This window comes from Loxodonta africana, chromosome 20, assembly GCF_030014295.1.
Source record: "Loxodonta africana isolate mLoxAfr1 chromosome 20, mLoxAfr1.hap2, whole genome shotgun sequence".
Classification (NCBI taxonomy): Eukaryota; Metazoa; Chordata; class Mammalia; order Proboscidea; family Elephantidae; genus Loxodonta; species Loxodonta africana.
Window position 1 is genome coordinate 68,242,346 of NC_087361.1, and position 23,304 is coordinate 68,265,649.

A 23,304-nucleotide genomic window follows, 5' to 3' on the forward strand; every position below is an offset into this window, starting at 1 on the left:
ACATTGAACATTTTTCATTTTTTTTTGTAACTGTTGGCTACAAAGGTAGGTGGTTTATATTCTTTTTATAATAATTTCTGTCAGGTAGCAATAAAATGTTTTATTTAACAAAAAACCATTTATTATGGCAATACTATGACAGATGGAAAAGGAGAGACTTATTCTAACAGGGTTGACACAAAATTGCGTTCAGAAGTTGAAGCAGAATGAATTTGATAAAGGCCTTTAGACATAAATATCTACCATAACTTCTACTTCTAAACAAGGAGTTGCTTTTCCAAATGTTATTTTGATTTTTATCTAATTTTGTTAAATTCCCTGTTAGCATTTGTGTACTGGCTAAATCTGAAGTTTTATATTACAATTTGTATTATCTGCCTAAATGGTAGGTCTGAGTTCCTAATTTACAAGATTTTCATTACAACATAACCACTTTTGTAGTAGTTAATGTTCATTTACTGTTATGTATCCACTAAGTAATTATTTTATATTCATAAACTAGAGTCTACTGCTATTCATTGAACTGCTAATTATATCATGTTGCTGTTGTTGTTGGGTGCCCTTGAGTCAATGCAACCCCATGTAAGAGTAGACCTGCCCACCGGATGTCCTAGGCTGCCATCCTTATGGAATTATACCATAGCTATTGTTTATGGGTCAAGGAAGTTTCTTCAGGAAAGGCATTAGCTGCTGTTAAAATTTCATGACTTATTACATATTATTTTTTTAGTTACATATTTTAAGTTAAAATATTATTTCTTCCAAGAAAATGGAAAGAAAACAAGATACTGAACCAAAAACAGAAAATAAAGAACTGGTTAGATAAGAAATGAAATAAAACAATTTGAACCATTGAATAAATTTTGAGAGAAAAACGAAGAATGCCAAAAGAAAATGAAGTTCAGTGAACATGTCACAGCAATGAACAAGATGCCAATTTACCTTCTAGTTCCATTGTCAACCATAACCGATGGATTTCTAGAAAAAATGCAAAGAATCCAAACATGGTCATGCAACTTGAATATAAAACAAAGGCGAACTCTTTTGAAAATTATCCACCTCCAGTTTGGCCCAATTAACAAAGAATGTTTGCCTCAGGAATAGGGCTCTTATAAATAATTACCTATACAGTTAAGCTAAAGCACAGATGAGAACATTAAGTGGCAGCGAGCTAAATTAATGGTGATGAAACAATATGGGTAGAGATAGTGAGAATGGCGACACAGTGTGAAGAATGTAACCAATATCATTGAACTGTTCTTACAGAAATTGTGAATGGACATACGCGTGGTTGTATATATTACCACCAGAAATTAATAAAATATTAAAAAATAATTATCCACCTCAAGTAAGACATTTTAACTTTACAAAAGATGATACACGTTGGAAGTTTTTGGAAATATAATGAACAAAAATTTTTCCAAATGGTGGGGGAAAAAAATCCCCCGAGTCTCATTAAAAAAAAAAACAACCCAGTGCCATCGAGTCGATTCCGATTCATAGCGACCTAGAGTCTCATTATTTTATTATAATTCAAAGCCTTCTGCACGTTGTCTAGGTTGTCCATTCTTTGAGAATAAAAAAGTGAAGTAGAAAATTAGAAAAGGAGAAAAGATTGGGAACACTTAGCACCTATTTTTCAGTAAACATGAAGAAAGAGAAATGAACGTTGACAGTAGTGCGAAGTATTAAAATTTCTGATCTGATTTGAAAAATATGTAATCATTGGTGCTATAAAACAGATTCTATATGAAGGGGAAAATACTGGCATGCTGCTGTTGAACACACAATATACACTATTCTGTTTTTGGCAAGACAATATCTGGCATTCAGAGATCAGCCGAGAAAATGTGTGAGTATGACAACCAGAGTTTTTTCATTTCCAGGAGTCAGAGACGATTAATAGCACTGTGGCAGAACGTGGATGCGGAATACAAATACAGACACCACGTAACGTTACACAGTAGCTATCAGATAACATGAAAAATCAAATAATTAAAATTATAGCAGATTTGCTGACTGAAATCATTTTGAAGATTGCAAGAAATGCCAAATACTATTTAGTTATAAAAAGGAGGTACATCTCTTAACATAAGCCAATAATCCTAAACCAATTTTTTAGATTTGTAATTTTTCGAAATGTTAGTATTTCTATACATAAGCATTTTTAAATATTTTCCCAGTAAAGGAAAGGATGACACAGATTTTCAATAGACTACCAACGAAAACTGAATGGAGCCCGTAATAATTTGAGGGGGTAGGGATACAACGATGATTAAAAAAAAAAAAAAAAAAATCAGAGACAAATTTAATGGATTTCAACAAAAGATCCCCAAAATGTTCTAAGGCTGCCCATTCTATCAACCTAAAACAAAAACAAACAAACAAATAAAAAAACCCAAACCCGCTGCCATCAAGCTGATTTTGACCAAGACAGAGCAGAGCTGCCCCATAGGGTTTCCAAGACTGCAAATCTTTACAGAAACAGACTGCCACATCTTTCTTCCACAGAGAAGCTGGTGGGTTCGAACCACCGACCTTTCGGTCAGCAGCCAAATGGTTAACCGCTTTGCTAACAGGACTCCCTCTTCAAACCTAGTAGTGAACAATATAGCAAAAAGTTCTTTCAGCACCCACTGAATTCTGTTATATCATCCAAGAACTATGCAATTACTTTTCGACATTAGCAAAATGTTGCAGTGTACTGAAAAGCAGAGTAATCAAACACAAATTTGAAACTATTGTCAAATACATCATGGAAAAGGTCAACTTGAAACTACTGTGACCCTAAAAACTCAGGGGCAGTATGGAATGTTCTTTAGAAATCATTGGTACTAATGAAGATATTTTTTTTTAGTTAATGAAGATATAGATTCCAGAACACAAGCCAAAGGTATACTTATGAAAATATATACTTTTCCCCCATCTGTTTTGTGTGTGTGTGTGGTGAACACATACACCTACACAAATTGTATAATTTCTGCATGTCTAATTCAGTGCCAAGGATTACATTCTTCAAGTTGTGCAAGCATTCTCCATAGCCTTTTCTGAATGAAAATAGATATAAGAATATTTGCTCAATACTAATTTGGCATGATATTTGAAGTAAAATGTATGAAAACATAAATATCAAAATAAGAAAAACCCAAAAGGTAATGTATATAATGTTCTTGAAATATCTATGGAATTAAGAAACTCTTAGGGAACTTTTTTTTTTAGGGAAAATCAAACAAACAAAAACAGTGGTGATATTTATGAATTATATATTGATGCTAAACAAATTGTAGTCTCTTAACATTGATGCCATGGTCCCTGGGTGGCGAAATTAGTTGTGCTCAACTAATACCCTAAAAAAGGTTGGCAGTTCGAACCCACCCAGCAGCGTCATGAAAGAAAGTTTCTGTAAAGATTACAGCCGAGAAAACATTATGGAGTGGTTCTACTCTGTAACGCATGGGGATCACTATGAGTCAGAATCAATTAGATAGCGGCAGGTTTTGTCTGGTTTGACATGGATGTCAGCTTTCTCAAAATAGAAAATGCAACAAAAAGGAAAGCTAAGACTCCTTTCAACTATGAATCCTACAGCCCGTCCTTCTGCATTCCAAAGGTCAGTATCAAAATCATTTTTTCTTCTATATTGGAAACAGCAATATCTCTTTAAAAGAAAGGTTTATGATACTCAAAGAATATCATGACGGTTTCAGTGTAATTTGAAAAAATTATAATAAATGTGAGCTTTTGCAACTATAAAAATATATGATCGAAACTCAGCAACAATAAAAAGTGTGATGACAAGGAGATATTGATGTAAGAAGAATGGAATCCTTAAGTCAAATTACAAGAAGGAGAAATTCTGAAGTCGATTTCTAAAATCTAGTTGCCTCCTGTGAAGTGCCACAGTATGCGTGCACATATTTGCAGAAATAATAAGCTGACAGAGTTTACTAAAACCGTTGTAGTCCTCAGGATATAGTAACCCGGACAAGATCACTCACAGGTGGAAAACGCAGCCTCTCACTTTTAAAACTTATAAAAAGCTGGTAGTAGCCACAATGTCACAGGAAAGACTGTCAAATCCAGTGATCGTTTTTATAGAAAATACCATATTGGAATAAGCAAGTATCGAAATCACCCTAGAGAATTTTGTTCCCATGAAAATTAGAGCTGAAGCTATGTTACAACAAATTATTCGATCCCGGGGGTTTTGAGTTCTTCATTACCATGTCTGAAGACATTAATTTTCTATTACTTTGCATACAATAATTTCATTATATAATTTTATGTGGAACCAGCTTCTGTTTGCTTCGTTCTTGCCGAGAAGCATAGGATTTCCTAGGTGTTGCTCTCTTACCTGCTCACCTCCTCACGGGCGTGCTAGCAGCCGGCGGTAACCCTGTGCCTGCTAGTGACTTGTTCAAATGTGGCAGAGCAAAAGGCCAGCGGGGGGACCATCTAGTTCTGTACTATGTGAGAGTTGCCTAGTGCATGTAACTATGTGCGTGAATTTGCCTGACTACCTCAGGGTAGTGTCCAAATGTTAAAAACCAGTTGCCATCAAGCCGATTATGGCCCCCAGTGACCCTATGTGTGTCAGAGCAGGGCTGTGCTCCATAGGGTTTTCGATGGCCAATTTTGTTTGTTCGTTCGTTTGTTTTTGTGCCTTAGGTGAAGGTTTACAGAGCAAATTAGTTTCTCATTAAACAATTAATACACATATTGTTTTGTGGCATTTGTTACCAACCCTGCAACATGTCAGCATTCTCCCCCTTTTCTATTTGTCCAGCTTTCCTGTCCCCTCCTGCCTTCTAGTCTTTGCCCCTGGGCTGCTGTGCCCCTTTTGGCTTGTTTTGTTTTATACACCTGTCTAATGTTTGGCTGAAGGGTGAACCTCAGGAGTGACTTCAGTACCGAGTTAAAAGGGTGTCTAGGGGCCGTACTCTCGGGGCTCCTCCAGCCTCTGTCAGACCGGTAAGTCTGGTGTTTTTTTTGTGTGTGTGTGAGTTAGAATTTTATTCTACATTTATCTCCAGCTCTGTCCAGGACTCTCTACCGTGATCCGTCAGAGCAGTCAGTGGTAGTAGCCGGGCAGCATCTAGCTGTGCTGGCCTCAGTGTGATGGAGGCTGTGGTAGTTGTGGTCCCTTAGTTCTTTGGACTAATCTTTCCCTTGAGTCTTTGGTTTTCTTCATTCTCTCTTGCTCCAGACTGGGTGGGACCAGAAGACATATCTTAGATGGCTGCTCACGAGATTTTATGACCCCAGAGGCTACTCAGCAAAGTGGGATGTAGAACATACTCCTTATAAACTATGTTATTCAACAGATGATTTTTTGGAAGTAGATTGCCAGGCCTTTCTTCCAAAGTGTCTCTGGGTAGATTTGAAACTCCAACCTTTGATTAGTAGCCAAGCACTTAACCATTTGCCTCTCCAGAAATCCACTGCCATAGAGTCCATTCTGACTCATGGCAACCCCGTGTATTACAGAGTGGAACTACTCCACAGGGTTTTCTTGGCTGTAATCTTTATGGAAGCAGATCGCCAGGTCTTTCTTCTATGGTGCTGCTGGAGGGGTGGTTCAAACCGCCAGCCTTTAGCTTGTGCCACCTGGGGCATTTTGCACCACCCAGGGACTCTGCAGACACCTTGCCTAGGCATGTAAGGGCCCTGCCCACCTCTCCAGCCTTGTCTCTTAGCAGTTCTTCTTATATGCAGTGCTGCAGCCAACGTGAGCTTCTTGCAGTTTCTCAGTACCCTGTGCTCGTCCTTGCCTGTATACCCCCTACCCCCACTCCCATCCTCAACTCTTCCACCTCCCATAAGCCTTCCCTGGCCTCTCCATATGGGTGTCCACCTACTCTTCCATCAGGACCAAGCCAAGATGTCCTCTCCTCCAGGAAGCCTTCCCTTCCCAATCACCACCCTGAAGGCTAGGCTGGGTGGCCTTCCGCATGGCACTGTAGATCACAGCATTTCTCACGCAGAGCTGCAATCACCTGTTACCGTGTTTATCTTCCCACTAAACTGTGACTCCTCCAGGGAGGAGCGATGGCTCGTCAGTTGTTGACCTTGGTGGCTCAGCAATTGCTGTACACGGTTGTGTTGCCCGACACCTGGCACCAGACTGTTGCTCAGTAAATATTTGGACAAAGACAAAAGCAAATGGACGGATATATATACCTTTAAAATGAGTTCTAGAACGCTAATAATCAAAGAAAATAAAATTAAAACAGCAGTTTGAAGCCATTTTTTAGAAAAGAATTAAAACATGCAGCACTGGCAGGTGTTCTGGGGATAGACACTCTTTGGCAGGAAGGCAAATTGTGACAGCCTTTCTGAAGGGCAAGTTGTGGGGTGTATCAAGAAGCCCCAAGAATGTCCATGCTTCTTTGACCCAGTGTCTCCACTTGGAGGAGTTTCTCCTGAGGAAATAGTCAGGGTGTTTGTGCAAAGATTGGGCTACAGGCCGGTAGGGCAATGTCATCACTAATAGCAACAAATGAGCAGCAGTCTTCATGGTGGATTCATGCGTAAATCTTGGGACAGTCATGAGATGGAATACGGCCTGACCATGAACATGATCTGTGGAAGCACTTGTGGACAGGGAGAAGTGTTCACAACACACTGTTGAGTGTAACGCAACATTCTGTCAAATACGATGACATTAAAACAAATACAATGTGTGCGTGTGCGTGGGCATGTGCGCGCACACGCGCGCACGCACTGTGTAATCCCCACCCCCCCACCCATGTACAATGTATGATGGTCATCTTTCCATGTCCACATCAAATATGGAAGGATAAAGACCAAAAATGTTAATTATTATCTCTGGTAAGGTTTTGGTGATTTTCAAGTTCTTCTTTCTTGGTTCTCTGTGTTTTCTCATTTTTCTACTTCAAATGCATATTGTGTTAAAAGAGAGAAAGTCCTTGCGGGGAATAAACAGCTTGTGCTTGGCTGGTAACTGAAAGGTTGGCACTGCGGAAGAAAAGGCCTGGCAATCTGCTTCTGTTAAGATTACAGCCAAGATAACTCTATGGTGTAGTTCTACTCTGTAACACAGGGGATCGCTATGAGTCGGAATCCACTCAAAGTCACAAGACAACAACAAGAATAAAAGAGAGAGAGGAAGAAGAGGAGGAAGGAGAGTGAAAGGAAGGGGAGGGGAGGAGAGGAGGAGACGTAAAGGGAAAGACCAGGCTGGAGGGAGAGGCACCTCTTCTGGGCCACTCAGGCCCTCACCAAAACCAAAAAGCCTGTTGTCGTCAAGTCCATTCCAACTCATAGCGACCCTACAGGACAGAGTAGAACTTCCCACATAGAGTTCAGGCCTCACCAAACCCATTGCTGTCGAGTCGATTCTGACTCATAGCGACCCTATAGGACAGAGTAGAACTGCCCCATATAGTTTCCAAGGAGAGGCTGGTGGATTTGAACCACCATCCTTTTGGTTAGCAGCCTTAGCTCTTAACCACTACACCACCAGGGTTTCCTCAGGCCTCACAGTGGTTGATAATGATGGGGCGGGGGGGGGCGGGGGGGAGGTGGTTCACAAAGAAAGGGCAGAATGGGACCTAGGACAATGACAGGGAGGGGACTGAGTTGAGAACTCCAAGAGCCCTGATACTGGGATAACAGCAGCTTTGAAAAGTGAAGATAGTTTTTAAAAGAAGCATTCAGAGGCTAATGGAATCACCAAAAGGAACCAAAGGCAGTCTGGACATAATTGAGAATTTTGAAGAACTTTCCCATGACACTGAAACTTCTTTTTATAACCAGTAGGGCTTCCTTTCTAGTTACAGACCACCTCTCCTTTTGTATATAACGAGCCTCCTGGTTTATCTTGCTGTTCTGACCTCTTTCCGGTAACTTCTGCTTCTTTGAATGGTGAAGCAGCTTTGCTCACAGATATGTGATGTGCGTGGGTTAGGTTCTATCCATCTTCCTATGATTCAATATTAGAAAGCAGTTCAGTAAATGTCACCTTAATCTAATGCACCCAATGCCTAAGCCTTATTTGAATCACTCTGTATGTAGCTCAGGAGCCCTGGTGGCACAGTGGTTTAGAGCTCAGCTGCTAACCAAAAACGGCCAGCAGTTTGAATTCACCTTAGAAACCCTACGGGGCAGTTCTACACTGTCCTATAGGCTCCCTATGGGTCGAAATTGACTCCATGGCAATAAGTTTGGTTTGGTTTTTTGGCATACTTAGCTCAAGGAGCCCTGGTGGTGTAAGGGTTAAGTGTTCAACCGCCAGCTGAAAAGACTGACAGTCCAAACTCACCTAAGGGCAATCAGCTACACTTGAGCCCATCTTTGCAGCCACTGTGTCAATCTCTCTCATTGAAGGGCTTTCGCTTTCACCGGCCCTCTCCTTTACCAAGCATGATGTCCTTCTCCAGGCACTGGTCCCTCCTGATAACATGCCCAAAGTATGTGAAACAAAGTCTTGCCATTCTCGCTTCTAAGGAGCATTCAGGCTGTGCTTCTTCTAAGACAGGCTTCTTCATTCTGGCAGTCCACGATATATTCAATATTCTTCACCAACACCATAATTCAAAGGCATAAATACTTTTTCAGTCTTCCTTATTAAAGTCCAGCTTTTGCATGTATACAGAGTGATTGAAATACCATGAAATACCATGGTTTGGGTCAGGTGTACTTTAGTCCTCAAAGTGACATATTTGCTTTTGAACACTTTTAAAGAGGCCTTTTGCAGCAGATTTACCAATGCAATACATTGTTTGATTTCTTGACTTCTGCTTCCATGGGCCTTTATTGTGGGTCCAAGTAAAATAAAATCCTTAACAACTTCAATCCTTTCTGCATTTATCATGGCATTGCTTATTGGTCCAGTTGTGAGGATTTTGGGTTTCTTTATGTTGAGGTGTAATCCATACTGAAGGCTGTGGTCCTCAAGCTTCATCAAGAAATGGTTCAAGTCCTCTTCACTTTCAGCAAGCAAGGTTATGTTATCCGCATAACACAGGTTGTTGATGAGTCTTCCTCCAATTCTGCTGCCCCGTTCTTCTTCACAAAGTCCAACTTCTCCGATTATTTGTTCAGCATACAGATTGCATAAGTGTGGTGAAAGGATACAACCCTGGCACACACCTTTCCTGATTTTAAACCGTTCAGTATCCCCTTATTTTGTTTGAACAGCTACCTCTTGGTCTATGTATAGGTTCTTCATGAGCACAATTAAGTGTTCTGGAATTCCCGTTCTTCAAAATGTTATCCATAATTTGTAACGATCCACACAGTCAAATGCCTTTGTGTAGCCAATAAAAACACAGGTAAACATCTTTCTGGTATTCTCCACTTTCAGCCAGGATGCATCTGACATCAGAAATATCTCTTCTGAATCCAGCATGAATTTCTGCCAACTCCCTGTTGATGTACTGCTGCAGCCATTCTTAAATTATCTTCAGCAAAATTTTGCTTGTGTGTGGTATTAATGACATTGTTTGATAATTTCTGCATTTGTTTTTTTAGGGGGATATAAACAACAAGGTTTAGCAAAGCAGAGTAGCATCACTTTATGTTGTTTTTAGGAGCCCCAGTGGTGTAGTGGTTAAGAGCTGGTCTGCGAACCAAAACATTGGCAGTTCAAATCCACCAGCCGCTCCTTGAAAACCCTATGGGGCAGTTCTCTGTCCTATAGTGCTGCTATGAGTTGAAATCGACTCGATGGCATCTAACAACAACAAAATTCTTACCATCAAAGCTGGAGTCCCTGGGTGGCACAGAGAGTTAAGCACTCAGCTGCTACTTGAAACTTTGGTGGTTTGAATGCACCCAGAGGTGCCTCAGAAAGAAAAAAGATCTCAGCCATTGAAAAGCCTATGGAGCACAGCTCTACTCTGAAACATACAGGATCACCATGAGTAGGGAGTGACTTGATGGCAACTGGCTTTGTTTTGGTTTTTAACCATCAAAGCTGCTACCTGAAAGTTTTAGTTATCTTCCAGAGGTCTTTACTTATGGACGTCACAGGAAGAATTAGTTTGAAGTTAACCTATATGCCTTGGCAATCTCTGTTTGCCAACATGTTGAAAGATCTTTAAAGGTGTTTGTTTTCCTGAAGTAACCCAATGAGGCTTTTGTTAATACAAATCATTTTCCTCCCTTCATTGACAGTTACACAATGCTGAGCATGGATCCTGGAATGGAAGTTATGGAATGCTTTGAACAATAAACAGGCATTTGCTGCTAACAAAACCAACCAAACCAGCTGCCATCAAGTTGATCTCCACTCATGGTGACCCCATGTGTCAGGGTAGAACTGTGCTCTCTAGAGGTTTCGATGACTGATATTTAGGAAATAGATCTCCAGGCCTTTCTTCCAAGGCACCTCTGGTGGACTGGAACCTCCAACCTTTCAGTTAGCAGCTGATTGCATTAACCCCTTGCACCACCCAGCAATTCCTCCTGCCAATAGACTTACTTTAAAAATGACAACCACTGTGAAACGGGTTTTCAAATCCTTACTAACAGGTCTTTCTCCCCCCAACCCTGCCCCCCCACCCCACCTTCAAATAGCAGAACCAAGTTTCCAAGGGAGATAGCTAAAGGATGTGTTCCCTGACCCATTTTTAACATCAAGCCTCAAAGACAAGCCATGGCTTTGCCATGTTGTACAGAGAAAAATCACTATTTGTCCTGAAATCCATTTAGAAGAACTAATTACTGCTGGACACTTAGATTACCCTCTGGAGATCTGAAACAAGAAATGGCAACTCATTTGGAAGATTAATCACCATAGGCCTTCTTAGCAGCAATCAGCAGGCTTTGAATAAAGAGGTTTGAGTTAAGGCCTGAACTGGGGGTGAGGGAGTTAGAGGGCTCCGCTGCCTTTAGACGAATCAGGGACTCCGCTGGGAAGAGCCAGCAGGCTGGACTGCGTTTGCTCTTTGCCTTCAGCTTTTTGAAAAAGGGTGAGGCTCTCAGAGTCCTAAAGAGAGGGTTCCTGAGGTGCCCCAGCTTTGACACCACTCTGATAAAATGGCTTTTCAGGGAAGATTAATACACAGACTTACAAAAGGACTCAGCGCTGTTCTCAGATCTGCTAACCAGATAGTGAGGATTTCTGGTCATTAAAGCAACCAGGCCAGACTGCAGTGCCCCAGCCTGCACCGTGTGAAACCGCTCCGGAAAGCGCCTGCTGAGCCGGTGGCCACCCAAAGTCCCTAATCCTTGAAAATGAGCCTGAGGTTTTCTGCCCACCCACATGACACGAACACGCTGCTTTGTCCACCGTGTTTTCAGCATGTCCAACAGAAGTCTGGGCATGAGAAAATAACAGGTTCTCAGTTGATTTAAAAAGAAAAAAACTTATTTAGAAAAAAACCCTCTAATGCCGGGTGTAACCCACTGGGGATGAAGCTACAAAGGCAGCCTAATCTGGCTTTTCCCCAGCCAGCAGGGGTCCCAAGCTGTAAAGGCTCTTTCGTTTTATGAAGAGAAAACCCGTTCCAGAGATGGGAAGCTACTTGTCTTACGCCACTTAGTAAGTTAGGGGCCAAGCCAGGACTACAATGTGCCCAGGTGTTGCTCCTTGAATAATCCAAAAACATGTGATAACCGGTAAATCACCCTAGGGTCTCCTTAAGGATCACTGTCCATGTGCAGGCACAATAGGACACGCAGGTCAGTGAAGGAACCCCCCTAAGCCCATTTTAAATGATGCGAAATAAAGCCAAGTGCTACTTGTCAGGAAGGCCAGGTTGAGTCAGGAAGGCCAGGTTGAGTCCTGACTCCACGCCTCTTACTAGATGGCTGATCTTGGGCAAGTTACAGGAACTCTCTGAGCCTCGGTTTCTTTATCTGAAAAAATATACGTAGAGAAAACAGTGCCTACCTCACAGGGCTGTCACAAAAGCAAATTTAAAGTGAGAACGTGGAAAGCCGGTAGCCCGGGTGCTGATAAATGTTAGTTGCCCTCCTGCTTGCTGCGCCCTGACTTCCTGGGCCCTAGAGCAAAGGGTGGATTACAGATAAGGCTTAAATGGCATTTGGAACACATTTGCTGTTGACTCATTTGCTAAAGTCTAACCAGTGATTCAACAAATATAAAATACACTGTAGATCCTGCTCTGGCAAATGGAAGATTCTGAGGCTTTAGATGCCAGGGGAGAAGGGCACCTCTAGTCTGGTTAGAGGGAGTCTCTGGGTAGTGCAAACGGTCAAGCACTCAACTACTAGCCGAGAGGTGGGCAGTTCAGACCCACCCAGAAGCGGCTCAGAAGACAGGCCTGGCAATCTGCTTCCAAAACGTCAGAGTCTTGAAAACCCTTTGGAATTTTCACTCTCACTGAGATGGCCAGGATTTTAAAAAAAAAGAAAGAAAGCAAATAACAAATGTTGGCAGGGATATGGAGAAATTGGGGCCCTTATCCATTGCCAGCGGGAATGCAAAATGGTACAGCCATTGTGGAAAACAGTGCGGAAGTTCCTCAAAAAACTTGAACTACCATAACCCATTAAAACCATTGCCGTCAAGTCAATTCCAACTCATAGCGACCCTATAGGATGGAGTAGAACTGCCCCGCAGGGTTTCCAAGGAGTGCCTGGTTGGTTCGAGCTGCCGACCTTTTGGCTGGCAGCTGTAGCACTATGCCACCAGGGTTTCCAAGAACTGCCATATAGAACTACCATATGGCCCAGCAATTCCACTTCTAGGTATATACCCAAAAGACTTGAAAGCAGAGACTCAAAAAGAGATTTGTATGTACACCAGTGTTCATTGCAGCACTATTCACAATAGTCAAAAGGTGGAAACAACATAAATGCCTACCGACAGATGAATGGAAAAACAAAATGTGATACATACATACAATGGAATACTACTCAGCCAGTAACAGAAATGAGGCCTTGATACTTGCTACAGTGTGGATGGAGCTTGAAGACATTCTGCTGAGCAAAATAAGCCAAATACGAAGGACAAGTATTGTGTGACACCACTTATATAAAAAGACAAGAAAAGGCAAATGTATAGAGATCAAAGTTTATTAGTGGTTACAAGGGGTCAGAGGGAGGAGGAAAAGGGGGGTTAACAGAGATGGCAAAATTGCATTAAGAGTAGGTTTGACACAAGTCACATATGTCATTTAAAATTTTCTAGTAGCCACATTAAAAAAAGAGTAAAAAGAAATAGATGAAACTAATTTTAATAGTGTATTTTATTTAACCCAATATATCATAAATATTATAATTTCAACTTGTACTAAGCATAAAAATCATTAATAAGGTATTTTATGTCCTTTCTTCCTGCTAAGTCTTTGAAGTTGGGTGTGCTTTTTACACGTACAGCGAATCCCAATTCCAGTGCTCACGGTAGTGGACAGCACAGGTCTAGACAAGTTCCCATGTGTCGACCACCGTGCTGAGTGCTGGGGGTCTACGAGTCGAGACTAGAGCCTGCTTCCTGCTCTCTGGATCTAGGACAGACGAGGGAAATTCACCCAGTGATAAACACTTGCCTACATGTTCCCGAACTGCTTGTTATGAATTGAATTGTGTCTCCCAAAAATATGTGTTGGAATCCTAACCCCTCTCCCTGTGGATGTAATCCCTTTTGGGAATAGGGTTTTCTTTGTTATGCTGTTGAGGTCATATTGTAGGATGGGCCCTGATTCAGTCACTCACTTCTGAGGACAGAAAGGGCAGCACAGGCTCAGAAGCAATACAGATGGGGAAACTGACGCCATGTGGAAGTCACCACGGAAGCCAGGAAGAGAAGCTGAAAGAGACAAGGGTTTTCCTCTGGGGCAGAAAGAAAGCCTTCCCTTACAGCCAGCTCCCTGAGTTCGGACTTCTAGCCCCCTAAACTGTGAGAAAACAAATTAAAACCACTCGTTTGTGGTATTTATTTCTGTTACCACGGCACTAGATAACCAAGACGCTGCCTATCATGAGGCACTAAACCTACAGCTCAATCTTTTTCCTATAAGCCCTAGACATACCTTAATCTCATGGTCCGTATTTCAAATATCCTTTACCATAGATGGCACAAGCAGTTGTCAGATTATGCATCTGAGGTTCGGGCCACACTCAACCTAGGGAGCAGTTCAAGGGAGGGATGGATGCCTCGTTCTCCAATCCCTGTAGGCCTCATAAACCAAAAAATTCATTGCCATCGAGTGGATTCTGACTCATGGTGATCCCACAGGGTCTCTAAGGAGCAGCTGGTGGATTCAAAGTGCCAACATTTTGGTTAGCAGGTGTAGCTCTTAACCACCGTGCCACTGGGGATCCACGGGCTTCATACCAAGCCCATTGCTGTTGAGTCGATTCCGACTCATAGCAACCCTATAGGACAGAGTCGAACTGCCCCATGGAGTTTCCAGGGAGCGACTGGTGGATTCAAACTGCCAGCATTTTGGTTGGAGGCTGTAGTACTTAACCACTTACTGCACCAGGGTTTCCATAGGCCTCATAGTGCTCACTTTATACTGGATAAGCCCAGATTCTAGACAAGTAAGAAAGAAACTGAAAGAGAAGTCTCAGTCTGAGGTGGAAAACTTACCTGTCCCCTGGACCAGCAGCAGCAACAGCAGTGGGAGGAATACCCTGAGAGGAGCCATTCGTGCTGAAGAGGCAGCTGCCCTCTGCCTGCTGCCCCTGCCCCACCCCTGGGCCTTCTTTCCCTTGCCCCTCCCTTGAGAGCTTCTTCATTTCCTCTGCTGCTTGGCTCAGCTCAGAGGGAGACTCACTAGCTGCTGAAATGACAAGCCAGTGCCTTGCAGAGCAATCTCCATGCTGTGCAGGCTTGGCCCTCAGCAAAACCACACAGCCGAGGAGACTTGCTCTAGATACCCTAGCATTTTGGGAAACCCGTTCCTCCTTCCCATAAACCCCACTGCTACCCCAGCCCTAAGGTCCTTCCTTCGCTATTCCTGCCAAGAAATTAAATCATACTAAAGAGTTCATGACTCAGTGGACATCCTTTCTGGGGATATTTGCATTTTTAAAAGACTAAACAATAATAGAAGGGGTATCAAACCAGACTCACGGCGACCCGGTGTGTGTCAGAGTAGAACTGTGTTCCATAGGGTTTTCAGTGCCTGAGTTTTCAGAAGTAGATGGTCAGGCTTTTCTTCTGAAGCTCCTCTGGGTGGGCTCAAACCGCCAACCTTTCAGTTAGCAGCTGACCGTATTAACCATTTGTACCACGCAGGGCCTCTATTGAGTGCTTACTGTGTGCCAGCACTGTGCTAAGAAGATAATGCTCCACCCAAAGGAATGACCAGACAACGGAGGACTCTCAGGCATGGTGACACCAGGTGGAACAGAGGTATCTACCTGGTGCTTTTTGTTTGTTTGTTTTTTAGCTTTTCAAACTTAGAGTCATCTTCTTTGTTTAGGGCTTGGGCGATGGGAGTAGAGGAATTAAGTTTGTTTTCACTTATAACAGTATTTATTGATTACTTGCTCTGAGCTGGAAACCCTGGTGGCACAGTGGTTAAGTGCTAAGGCTGCTAACCAAAAGGCTGGCGGTTCTAGTCCACCAAGTGCTCCTTGGAAACTCTATGGGGCAGTTTCTACTCTGTCCTAAAGGGCCGCAATGGGTCAAAATCGACTCGATGGCAGTGGGTTTTTTTTTTTTTTTTTTTTTTCCCGTTACTCTGAGCCAGGCACTGAGCTGGGTGCTGGGGAGACAGCAGTGAACAAGACAAGCAACTCTCTGCCCTCTGGGAGCTCACAATACAGTGGGGGAGACGGGCACTAAACAAACAAAAGATGTTGACAGATGGTGATCATCCCTGAGTTCCCTGTGCTTGCATCTTGCTCTTTTGGAGAAGAACTCTCCCTGGACTTCAGATTTCATGTCTCTGAAATAGGATCCAGGAGACCAGCTTCCTGATTTTTACATTGAAGGAATGAATGGTTTTTGCAAAGACTTAAGTGACATTTGGAGGCTCTCAGATAACAGAAGCTAGTTGAACCAGACTGAAGATGAGACAAGTGCCTCAGCATCTTGGAATAGACAAAATCTTAATGGCATCTTTACTATGTGTTTTCCTCCTGTGGGTTTCTAGGATGCTTAAGTGGACCAGGAACAAGACAAGAGTTTGCAGGAATGGAGACAAATTCACCTTAAACAAGACTCTAAGATTAAAATACTGCTTTTATCCTATTAAAAAAAAAAAAAAAAACCCCTTTGCCGTCGAGTCAATTCCGACTCATAGTGACCCTATACGACAGAGTAGAACTGCCTCAGAGTCTCCGAGGAGCACCTGGTAAATTCAAACTGCTGACTTTTGGTTAGCAGCCGTAGCACTTAACTGCCTCACCACTAGCTCCGGCTCAATCCTGCCCTGAAGAAGTTCCACAACAGGGACTGTTCCAGAGAGTCCAGCAGCCCTGGTACTGGAAATAAAGCCTTAGACAAAGGCAAGGCCCCTGGTAATAAGCCCTGGCGGTGCAACAATTTAGTGCTTGGCTGCTAACCAGAAGGTTGGCGGTTTGAACCCAGCCAAAGCGGCTCTGAGGGAAAAAGACCTGACGATCTGCTCCCTGTAAAGATTGCAGCCTAGGAAACCCATATGCGGTAGTTCTCCTCTGTCATGGAGGCGCTATGAGTTAGAAACCACTCAACAGCACACAACAGCAGCAAGACCCCTGATATCGCTATAAATCTGAAACAAAAACCCATGGATCCTAACAAAGGGAAGGCATCAAAATTAGCACATTTGCTTAAGTATAATTTCTCTTCCTCTTAAAATTTTAATCAAGTATTTATCGAGCACATACTGTCACATATTTTCATGCACGCTTCTATTTAATCCTCTCAACAAGTCCATCTTACAGATAAGGAAACAAAGGGCCAGAGAGTGTTTTGACTTTCTAGTCTGTAAATGGTGAAGTCCCTGATCATAGAGTAAGAACTGATGACAGGTGGAATCCTTAGTAACTTTTTCCTGAGCAATTAAAACATGACCGTCACGATGTGCTTTAATCCATTTATATATATACGTACTTATATATATATAATAACTATATGTGAGCAATGACTCCCTGCGTATTAACAGTTAAGCGCTTGACTACTAGACGAAAGGTTGGTGGTTTGAACACACCCAGAAGTACCTCAGAAGACAGGCCTGACAATCTGCTTCCAAAACGTTACAACCTTGAAAACCCTGTGCAGCAGTTCTACTCTGCACACATGGGGTCAACCATGAGTTAGAATCGACTCAACAACAATTAACAACAACATAAGCTACGTTTTTGTTGTTCGGTGCCGTCACTATGTACAACAGAACAGAACACTGCCCAGTCCTGCACCAGCCTCACAATCGCTGTTACGTTTCAGTCCATTGTTGCAGCCATTGTATCAATTCATTTCGTTGAGGGTCTTGCTCTTTTGCGCTGACCCTCTGCATTACCAAGCATGATGTCCTTTCCCAGGGACTTGTCCCTCCTGATAACATGTCCAAAGTACGTGAGACGAAGTCTCACCATCTTCCCTTCCAAGGGGTACTGTGGCTGCATTTCTTCCAATACAGACTTGTTCGTTCTTCTAGAAGTCCGTGGTATATTCAGCATTCTTCACCAACACCATAATTCTCAGTCTTCCTTATTCATTGTCCAGCTTTTGCACGCATATGAGGTGATTGAAAATAGCATGGCTTGGATCAGGCGTGCGTTATCCTCAAAGTGACATCTTTGCTTTTGAACACTTTAGAAAGATCTTTTGCACAAGATTTGATTTCTTAACTGCTGCTTCCATGGGCATTGAATGTGGATCGAAGTAAAATGAAATCATTGACAACTTCAGTCTTTTCTTCATCTATCATGATGTTGTTTATTGGTCCAGTTGTGAGGATTTTTGGCTTCTTTATGTTGAGGTGCAATCCATACTGAAGGCTGTGGTCTTTGATCTTCATCAGTAAGTGCTTCAAGTCCTCTTCACTTTCAGCAAGCAAGGTTGTGTCACCTGCATAACACAGGTTGTTAGTGAGTCTTCCTCCAATCCTCACACCACGTTCTTCTTCGTATAATCCAGCTTCTTGGATTATTTGCTCAGCATACAGATTGAATATGTATGGTGAAAGGATACAACCCTGAGACACACCTTTCTTGATTTTAAACCACACAGTATCCCCTTGCTCTTTTGAAACAACTGCCTCTTGGTCTGTGTATGGGTTCTTCATGAGCACAATTAAGTGATCTGAATTGCCATTCTTCAAAATTTTACCCATAATTTGTCATGATCCACACAGTCGAATGCCTTTGCAGAGTCAATAAAACACAGGTAAACATCTTTCTGGTGTTCTCTTCTTTCAGCCAAGGTCCATCTGACATCAGCAATGATATCCCTCATTCCACATCCTGTCCTGAATCCAGCTTGACTTCCAGCAGTTCCCTGTTGATGTATTGCTGTAACTACTTTCAAATGATCTTCAGCAAAGTTTTACATGTGTGTGATATTAAGGATATTGTTTGATAATTTCTGCATTCCATTGGATCATCTTTCTTTGGAATGGGCGCAAATATGGATCTCTTCCAGTCAGTGGGCCCCGTAGCTGTCTTCCAAATTTCTTGGCATGAGTGAGTGAGCACCTCCCATACTGCATCCCTTAGTTGGAATATCTCAGTTAGTGTTCTGTCAGTTCCTGGAGCCTTGTGTTTTCACCAGTGCCTCCAGGGCAGCTTGGACTTCTTCCTTCAGTGCCATCGGGTCTTGATCATAGGCTACCTCCCGATCATGAGCTATAGATGGCAGCATGGGCTTGTGTTTAAGATCGCAGAGTCTATAGAGGCTTCCTGGGTTTGAGTCTGGTTTCACCATTAGCCCCTGGGTGACTTTGGACAAATTCTGTTACCTCTCTGGACCTATGTTGAGAAACTTAGATGAGTGAATATCTTTAAAGCACTTAGAACAATATGTGACACAAAGTAGGCACCCGGTAAGTGTCTGGCACCTGCCCTGGAAGATACGGTTTAGCCAGGGCCCAGTACTGTGTGCTTACCCCTGTCAGGCACTGCCAGGCTGGGTAACGTATGGAAAGTGCCCGTCCTGAGGATCGCTTTGCGTGATCCTAACATCATCCTGCAAGAAAATCCTCCTTCTTCTTCTATAGTTGCGGAATCTGAGGCTTCAAAACAACCCGCTGTTAAGTGGCAGAGTTGGAATTCAAACCCTGCTTTGTCTGCTCAGTAATGAGCACAGAAGCTGGTACTGTTACCGTGCAGTCTCTGCTCTCTGGCATCCTAAGGCATAAAGTGTTCCTCCTGCTCACAAGCACAGGGACACTCACGCGCACACGCACACACGCATGCAGTGTCCAGGTGAGAAACTTCCCCAATGCCTGCGCCCTCTGCTGACTGTTCCGCAGGAGTTCCTGGTCTACGAGTCACTTTCCCAGAATATGGCTGACAGTGGTTTGGGAAACGACTCAAGCTAATTGAGTTCTTGACGTGATGGGATACTAGAGACATTTGATCCTTATTTCCAGTTGCACGGATGAAAACAACAGACCAAAGCAGAGCAAGCCATGTGGGAGAAGTAAGCATTTTCACCTCAGATGCTCTCTTTTAACAATAAACGAGTGGTATGGTCCCCTCAAACATTTATTATTCACAACTCAATATCAGCAGAGGGGTACATGGGGGGATTTTTGCATCTGTCGGAAATACAATAATGATCCTGGCTGAGAGGGACCTTGAAGGTAGAATAGAAAATGTTTGCAAAAGAGAAGCATTGACAAGATTTCCCATCATGCGGCTCCTCACCCACCACACTCCACCCTGTAAACACTCCTCTCTCGTTACTGACCTCTGATTTACCACTGTCAGGGACACAATCCTGTCCCCCAGAAATGTGTGTCCACTTGGCTGGGCCACGATTCCCAGTATTGTGTGATTTTCGTATGTGTTGTAAATCCTACCTCTATGATATTAATGAGGCAGAATTAGAGGCAGTTATGTTAATGACGCAGGACACAATCTATGAGATTAGGTTTTGTCTTAGGTCAATCTCTTTTGAGATATAAAAGAGAGAGGCGAGCAGAGAGACAGGGGACCTCAGACCACCAAGAAACAAATGCCAGGGTCCGTGCACTGAGGAGCTCCTTGACCAAGGAAAACTGATGACAAGGACCTTCCTCCAGAGCTGACAGAGAAAAAAGGCTTCCCCTGGAGCCGGCGCCCTGAATTCAGCCTTGTAGCCTCCTAGATTGTGAGAGAACAAATTTCTCTTTGTTAAAGCTACTCACTTGCGGTATTTCTCTTACAGCTGCACTAGATGACTAAGAAAACCACCATTCAGGATATTGTTGTCTCTCTCTCTTCCAGGAAGAAGTTCTCCAATGTTAGGCCCTAGAGATCATCCAATACAACGTGATGGTTAAAAACATTGACTTTAAAGTCAAATAAACCTTGGATCTTGGTTCGAATCTTGGTTATGGCGCTTTGTGCAAGTTAGTTAAACCTTCTGTGCCTCAGTTTCCTCCTCTGTAAAACGGGTTTAAAAATAATACCTACCTAATAGGATTTTTTTAATAGGATAGGTGGAGCTCTGGTGGTGCAGTGGTTAAGAGCTCAGCGGTTAACCAAAAGGTCCACTGTAAATTCACCAGCTGCTCCTTGGAAACCCTACGGGGGAGTTCTGCTCTGAATCGGAATCAACTCAATGGCAACGGCTTTGGTTTTGTTTTTAATAGGATTGGTGTGAGAATTAAATGAGCTAATGCTTATAGGGCAGTTCTACTCTGTCCTATAGGGTCGCTATGAGTCGGAATCAACTCGACGGCACTGGGCAATGCTTATAAAGCCCTTTTCTCAGAGCCTGGCACGTGGCCTATGCCCCCCAAAATATTCCTCGTTATTATCACCCAATCCAGCTTCTTCCTTTTACCGAAAGGAAACTAAGGTCATGCAGCCAATTAGTGGCAGAGCCAGGACTAGACCCAGGCAGCCCAGCCCAGCCCTCTTTCTACTGAAGCGTGCATAGCATAGCAGGTTTTCCTTTATTCATCCTTTTCAGGCAGGGAGAGGTTAGGGTGTTTTTATGCTGATCATGCCATGCTGAGGGAGTGTTGCCCAAGCCAGGGCCAAGAGCACCCTGCGTTGCTGACTCCCTTGGGATCAGGGGCCATCTGAGCGTGACGAAGAAGCACCAGCTCAAATCTCCAATGACACAGTCTGCTAACAAGCCCTCATGAAGCTGATTTCCACAGATCACCGAGCAACTCTTCTTTTATTATTACTTTACCTCCTAGGAGCCCTGGTGGTGCAACGGTTAAGTGCTCAGCTGCTAACCAAAAGGTTGGCAGTCCGAACCCACCCAGTGACTCAGCAGGAGAACAACCTGTGACCTGCTTCTGTAAAGATTACAGCCAAGAAAACCCTATGGGGTGGGCAGTTGTGCTGTAATGATTGGAGGGCGCAACAAGCCGAAGGTCCAGAAAAGGGAAGTGGATTGGATAATGTCACCACCAAAAGCCCTCAAGTGTTTTAGAAACCAACAAAACCTCTGAGTCCTGCCAGCCTCCAGCCTCCACTCCCCAGGCCTGAAGGTCTCTGCAAAGACTGCCTCCCATCCTGAGGGCTGGGCCATGCCTATACTCTACCCTGTTTTAGCCCACATGGTGCAGTTTCACCCCAAATGCTCCTCCCTCTCCCTTTTCTCTCTCTCTCTCTCTCACACACACACCCAGTCACATTCATGCCTAAAGGCTGGTATTCCCTAAGGTAAGTATTCACATTGCCCACAGCAATCTGTGACTTCTGTCTGGGAGCAGCCTCTGATCTGCAGCCAGGGCAGGTGCAGTTCCTGGTGTCTCTGGGGAAGACAGGACCCATTAGCTCTGGTAAACATCCCAACACTCCTGCCTCCAACCCTTGTTAAACTTTCCAAATGCCAGCCAGGCCTGGGGCTCCATGAAGACAGTTCGAGCTTTCTCTGCTCCGTCCATGGACAGGGGGCCCATGGATGTACAGAACGAAACCAGGCCAAACCTTCTACTCTTAGTGAATAGAGGTAATGGGAGTATGGGGGAGGCCCAGAGAATGGGAGAGGAGGGAGGGGTTATGCGTACGCTAATTTCAACGTTTTAGTGATTCTGCTGCAGAAAGCTCTCTGGGTTGGAAATTAGCTCTGCCACTAAATTAGCCGTGTGTTCTTGGGCTAGTCACTTCACCACTCTGTGCCTCGGTTTTCTCATCGGCCTATGTAAATTGGTAGTGGTGCAGTGGTTAAGAGTTACAGCTGCTAACCTAAAGGTCAGCAGTTCAAATCCACCAGCTGCTCCTCAGAAAATTTATGGGGCACTTCTTCTCTGTCCTATAGGGTCTATAGTGTTGCTAGGAGTCAGAATTACTCAACAGCAATAGGTAGTCTCCAAGAAGCATGCAACCTCAAGGTTTTTATAGAGGTAATCTTAGATGCATACGACACTATAGTTTCTCAAGTATTTCCACATACCTTGTTGTCGCATTGTTAGTTGCCACTGGGGACCCCAGTCCATGGATTTGCATTGCCTGATTTTTGGAAGTAGGTTGCCAGAACCTTCTTCCTAGCCTGTCTTAGTCTGGAAGCATTATAAGTAACACGCAAGCCTTCACTGACAGACGAGTACCACTGAACCACCCCTGAACCACCATTACCCCCCACCCGTGCTTAAATCCTCCTGAAATCTAATGATGTAGCAATGTAGGCAGGGTATTTGACAGATGAAAAAACTAAAGTTCCTAGCAGTTAGGCAATTATGAGCAGACTATGGCAGAGCTGATGCCAGTGCTAATTATCTTGCCTTCTAGCCGCTTCCAGCACACACCGCCCCTCTGGGGGTAGACCTCTTTCCTCAATGAAAGGTCAAAGGCACCTGGATAGTGGCTGAATGCTAACAAGGCCTTGTTACCCTGAGGTCAGGGGTCAAGGGTCTGGGCTGCTCCCCTTTTAAAGTCTTTTTTTTTTTTTTTTTTAACATTTTTGGAGCTAAATTCCAAGTTTTCCTGCTTCTTGCGCTTCAGAGATGAAAAGCAGAGCCCACAGCAATTAAGAGGCTGGCCGGTCAGGGCAGAACTGAACCTAAACCCAAGTGCCCTAATTCTTACTGTGGAACTGGTGCCCAATGGGAGCATTGGAACCTGTGGCTAGTGGTGGCCTCTGTCACCCTGGCACACATCATTCTATCCACTTTAGGTAGGGTCAGGGGCTAGATTTTCCTTCCCTTGACCCTCGCCAATCTGTTCAGGGTATTCAAGCCCCACTCTTTGTTCAGGAGATGGAAGTCCACAGAGGATGGGTTGATGGTGCGTGAGAGCTCCAAAATTGAGGTGCTTGGCTCTGTCAAAGTG

General features: G+C 43.5%; 1 protein-coding gene across 1 annotated transcript in view; it reads right to left on the bottom strand.

Moving 5' to 3' along the window:
• Positions 1-14,602, bottom strand: part of LOC111750705 (uncharacterized) — a 32,446-nt gene extending 17,844 nt beyond the window's left edge. Inside the window, exon 1 of the mRNA XM_023548328.2 lies at positions 14,528-14,602. Within this exon, the coding sequence (XP_023404096.2) occupies positions 14,528-14,585 (58 nt within the window). The 5' untranslated portion in view covers positions 14,586-14,602. The remainder of the gene's footprint in view (positions 1-14,527) is intronic.
• Positions 14,603-23,304: the final 8,702 nt, after the last annotated feature.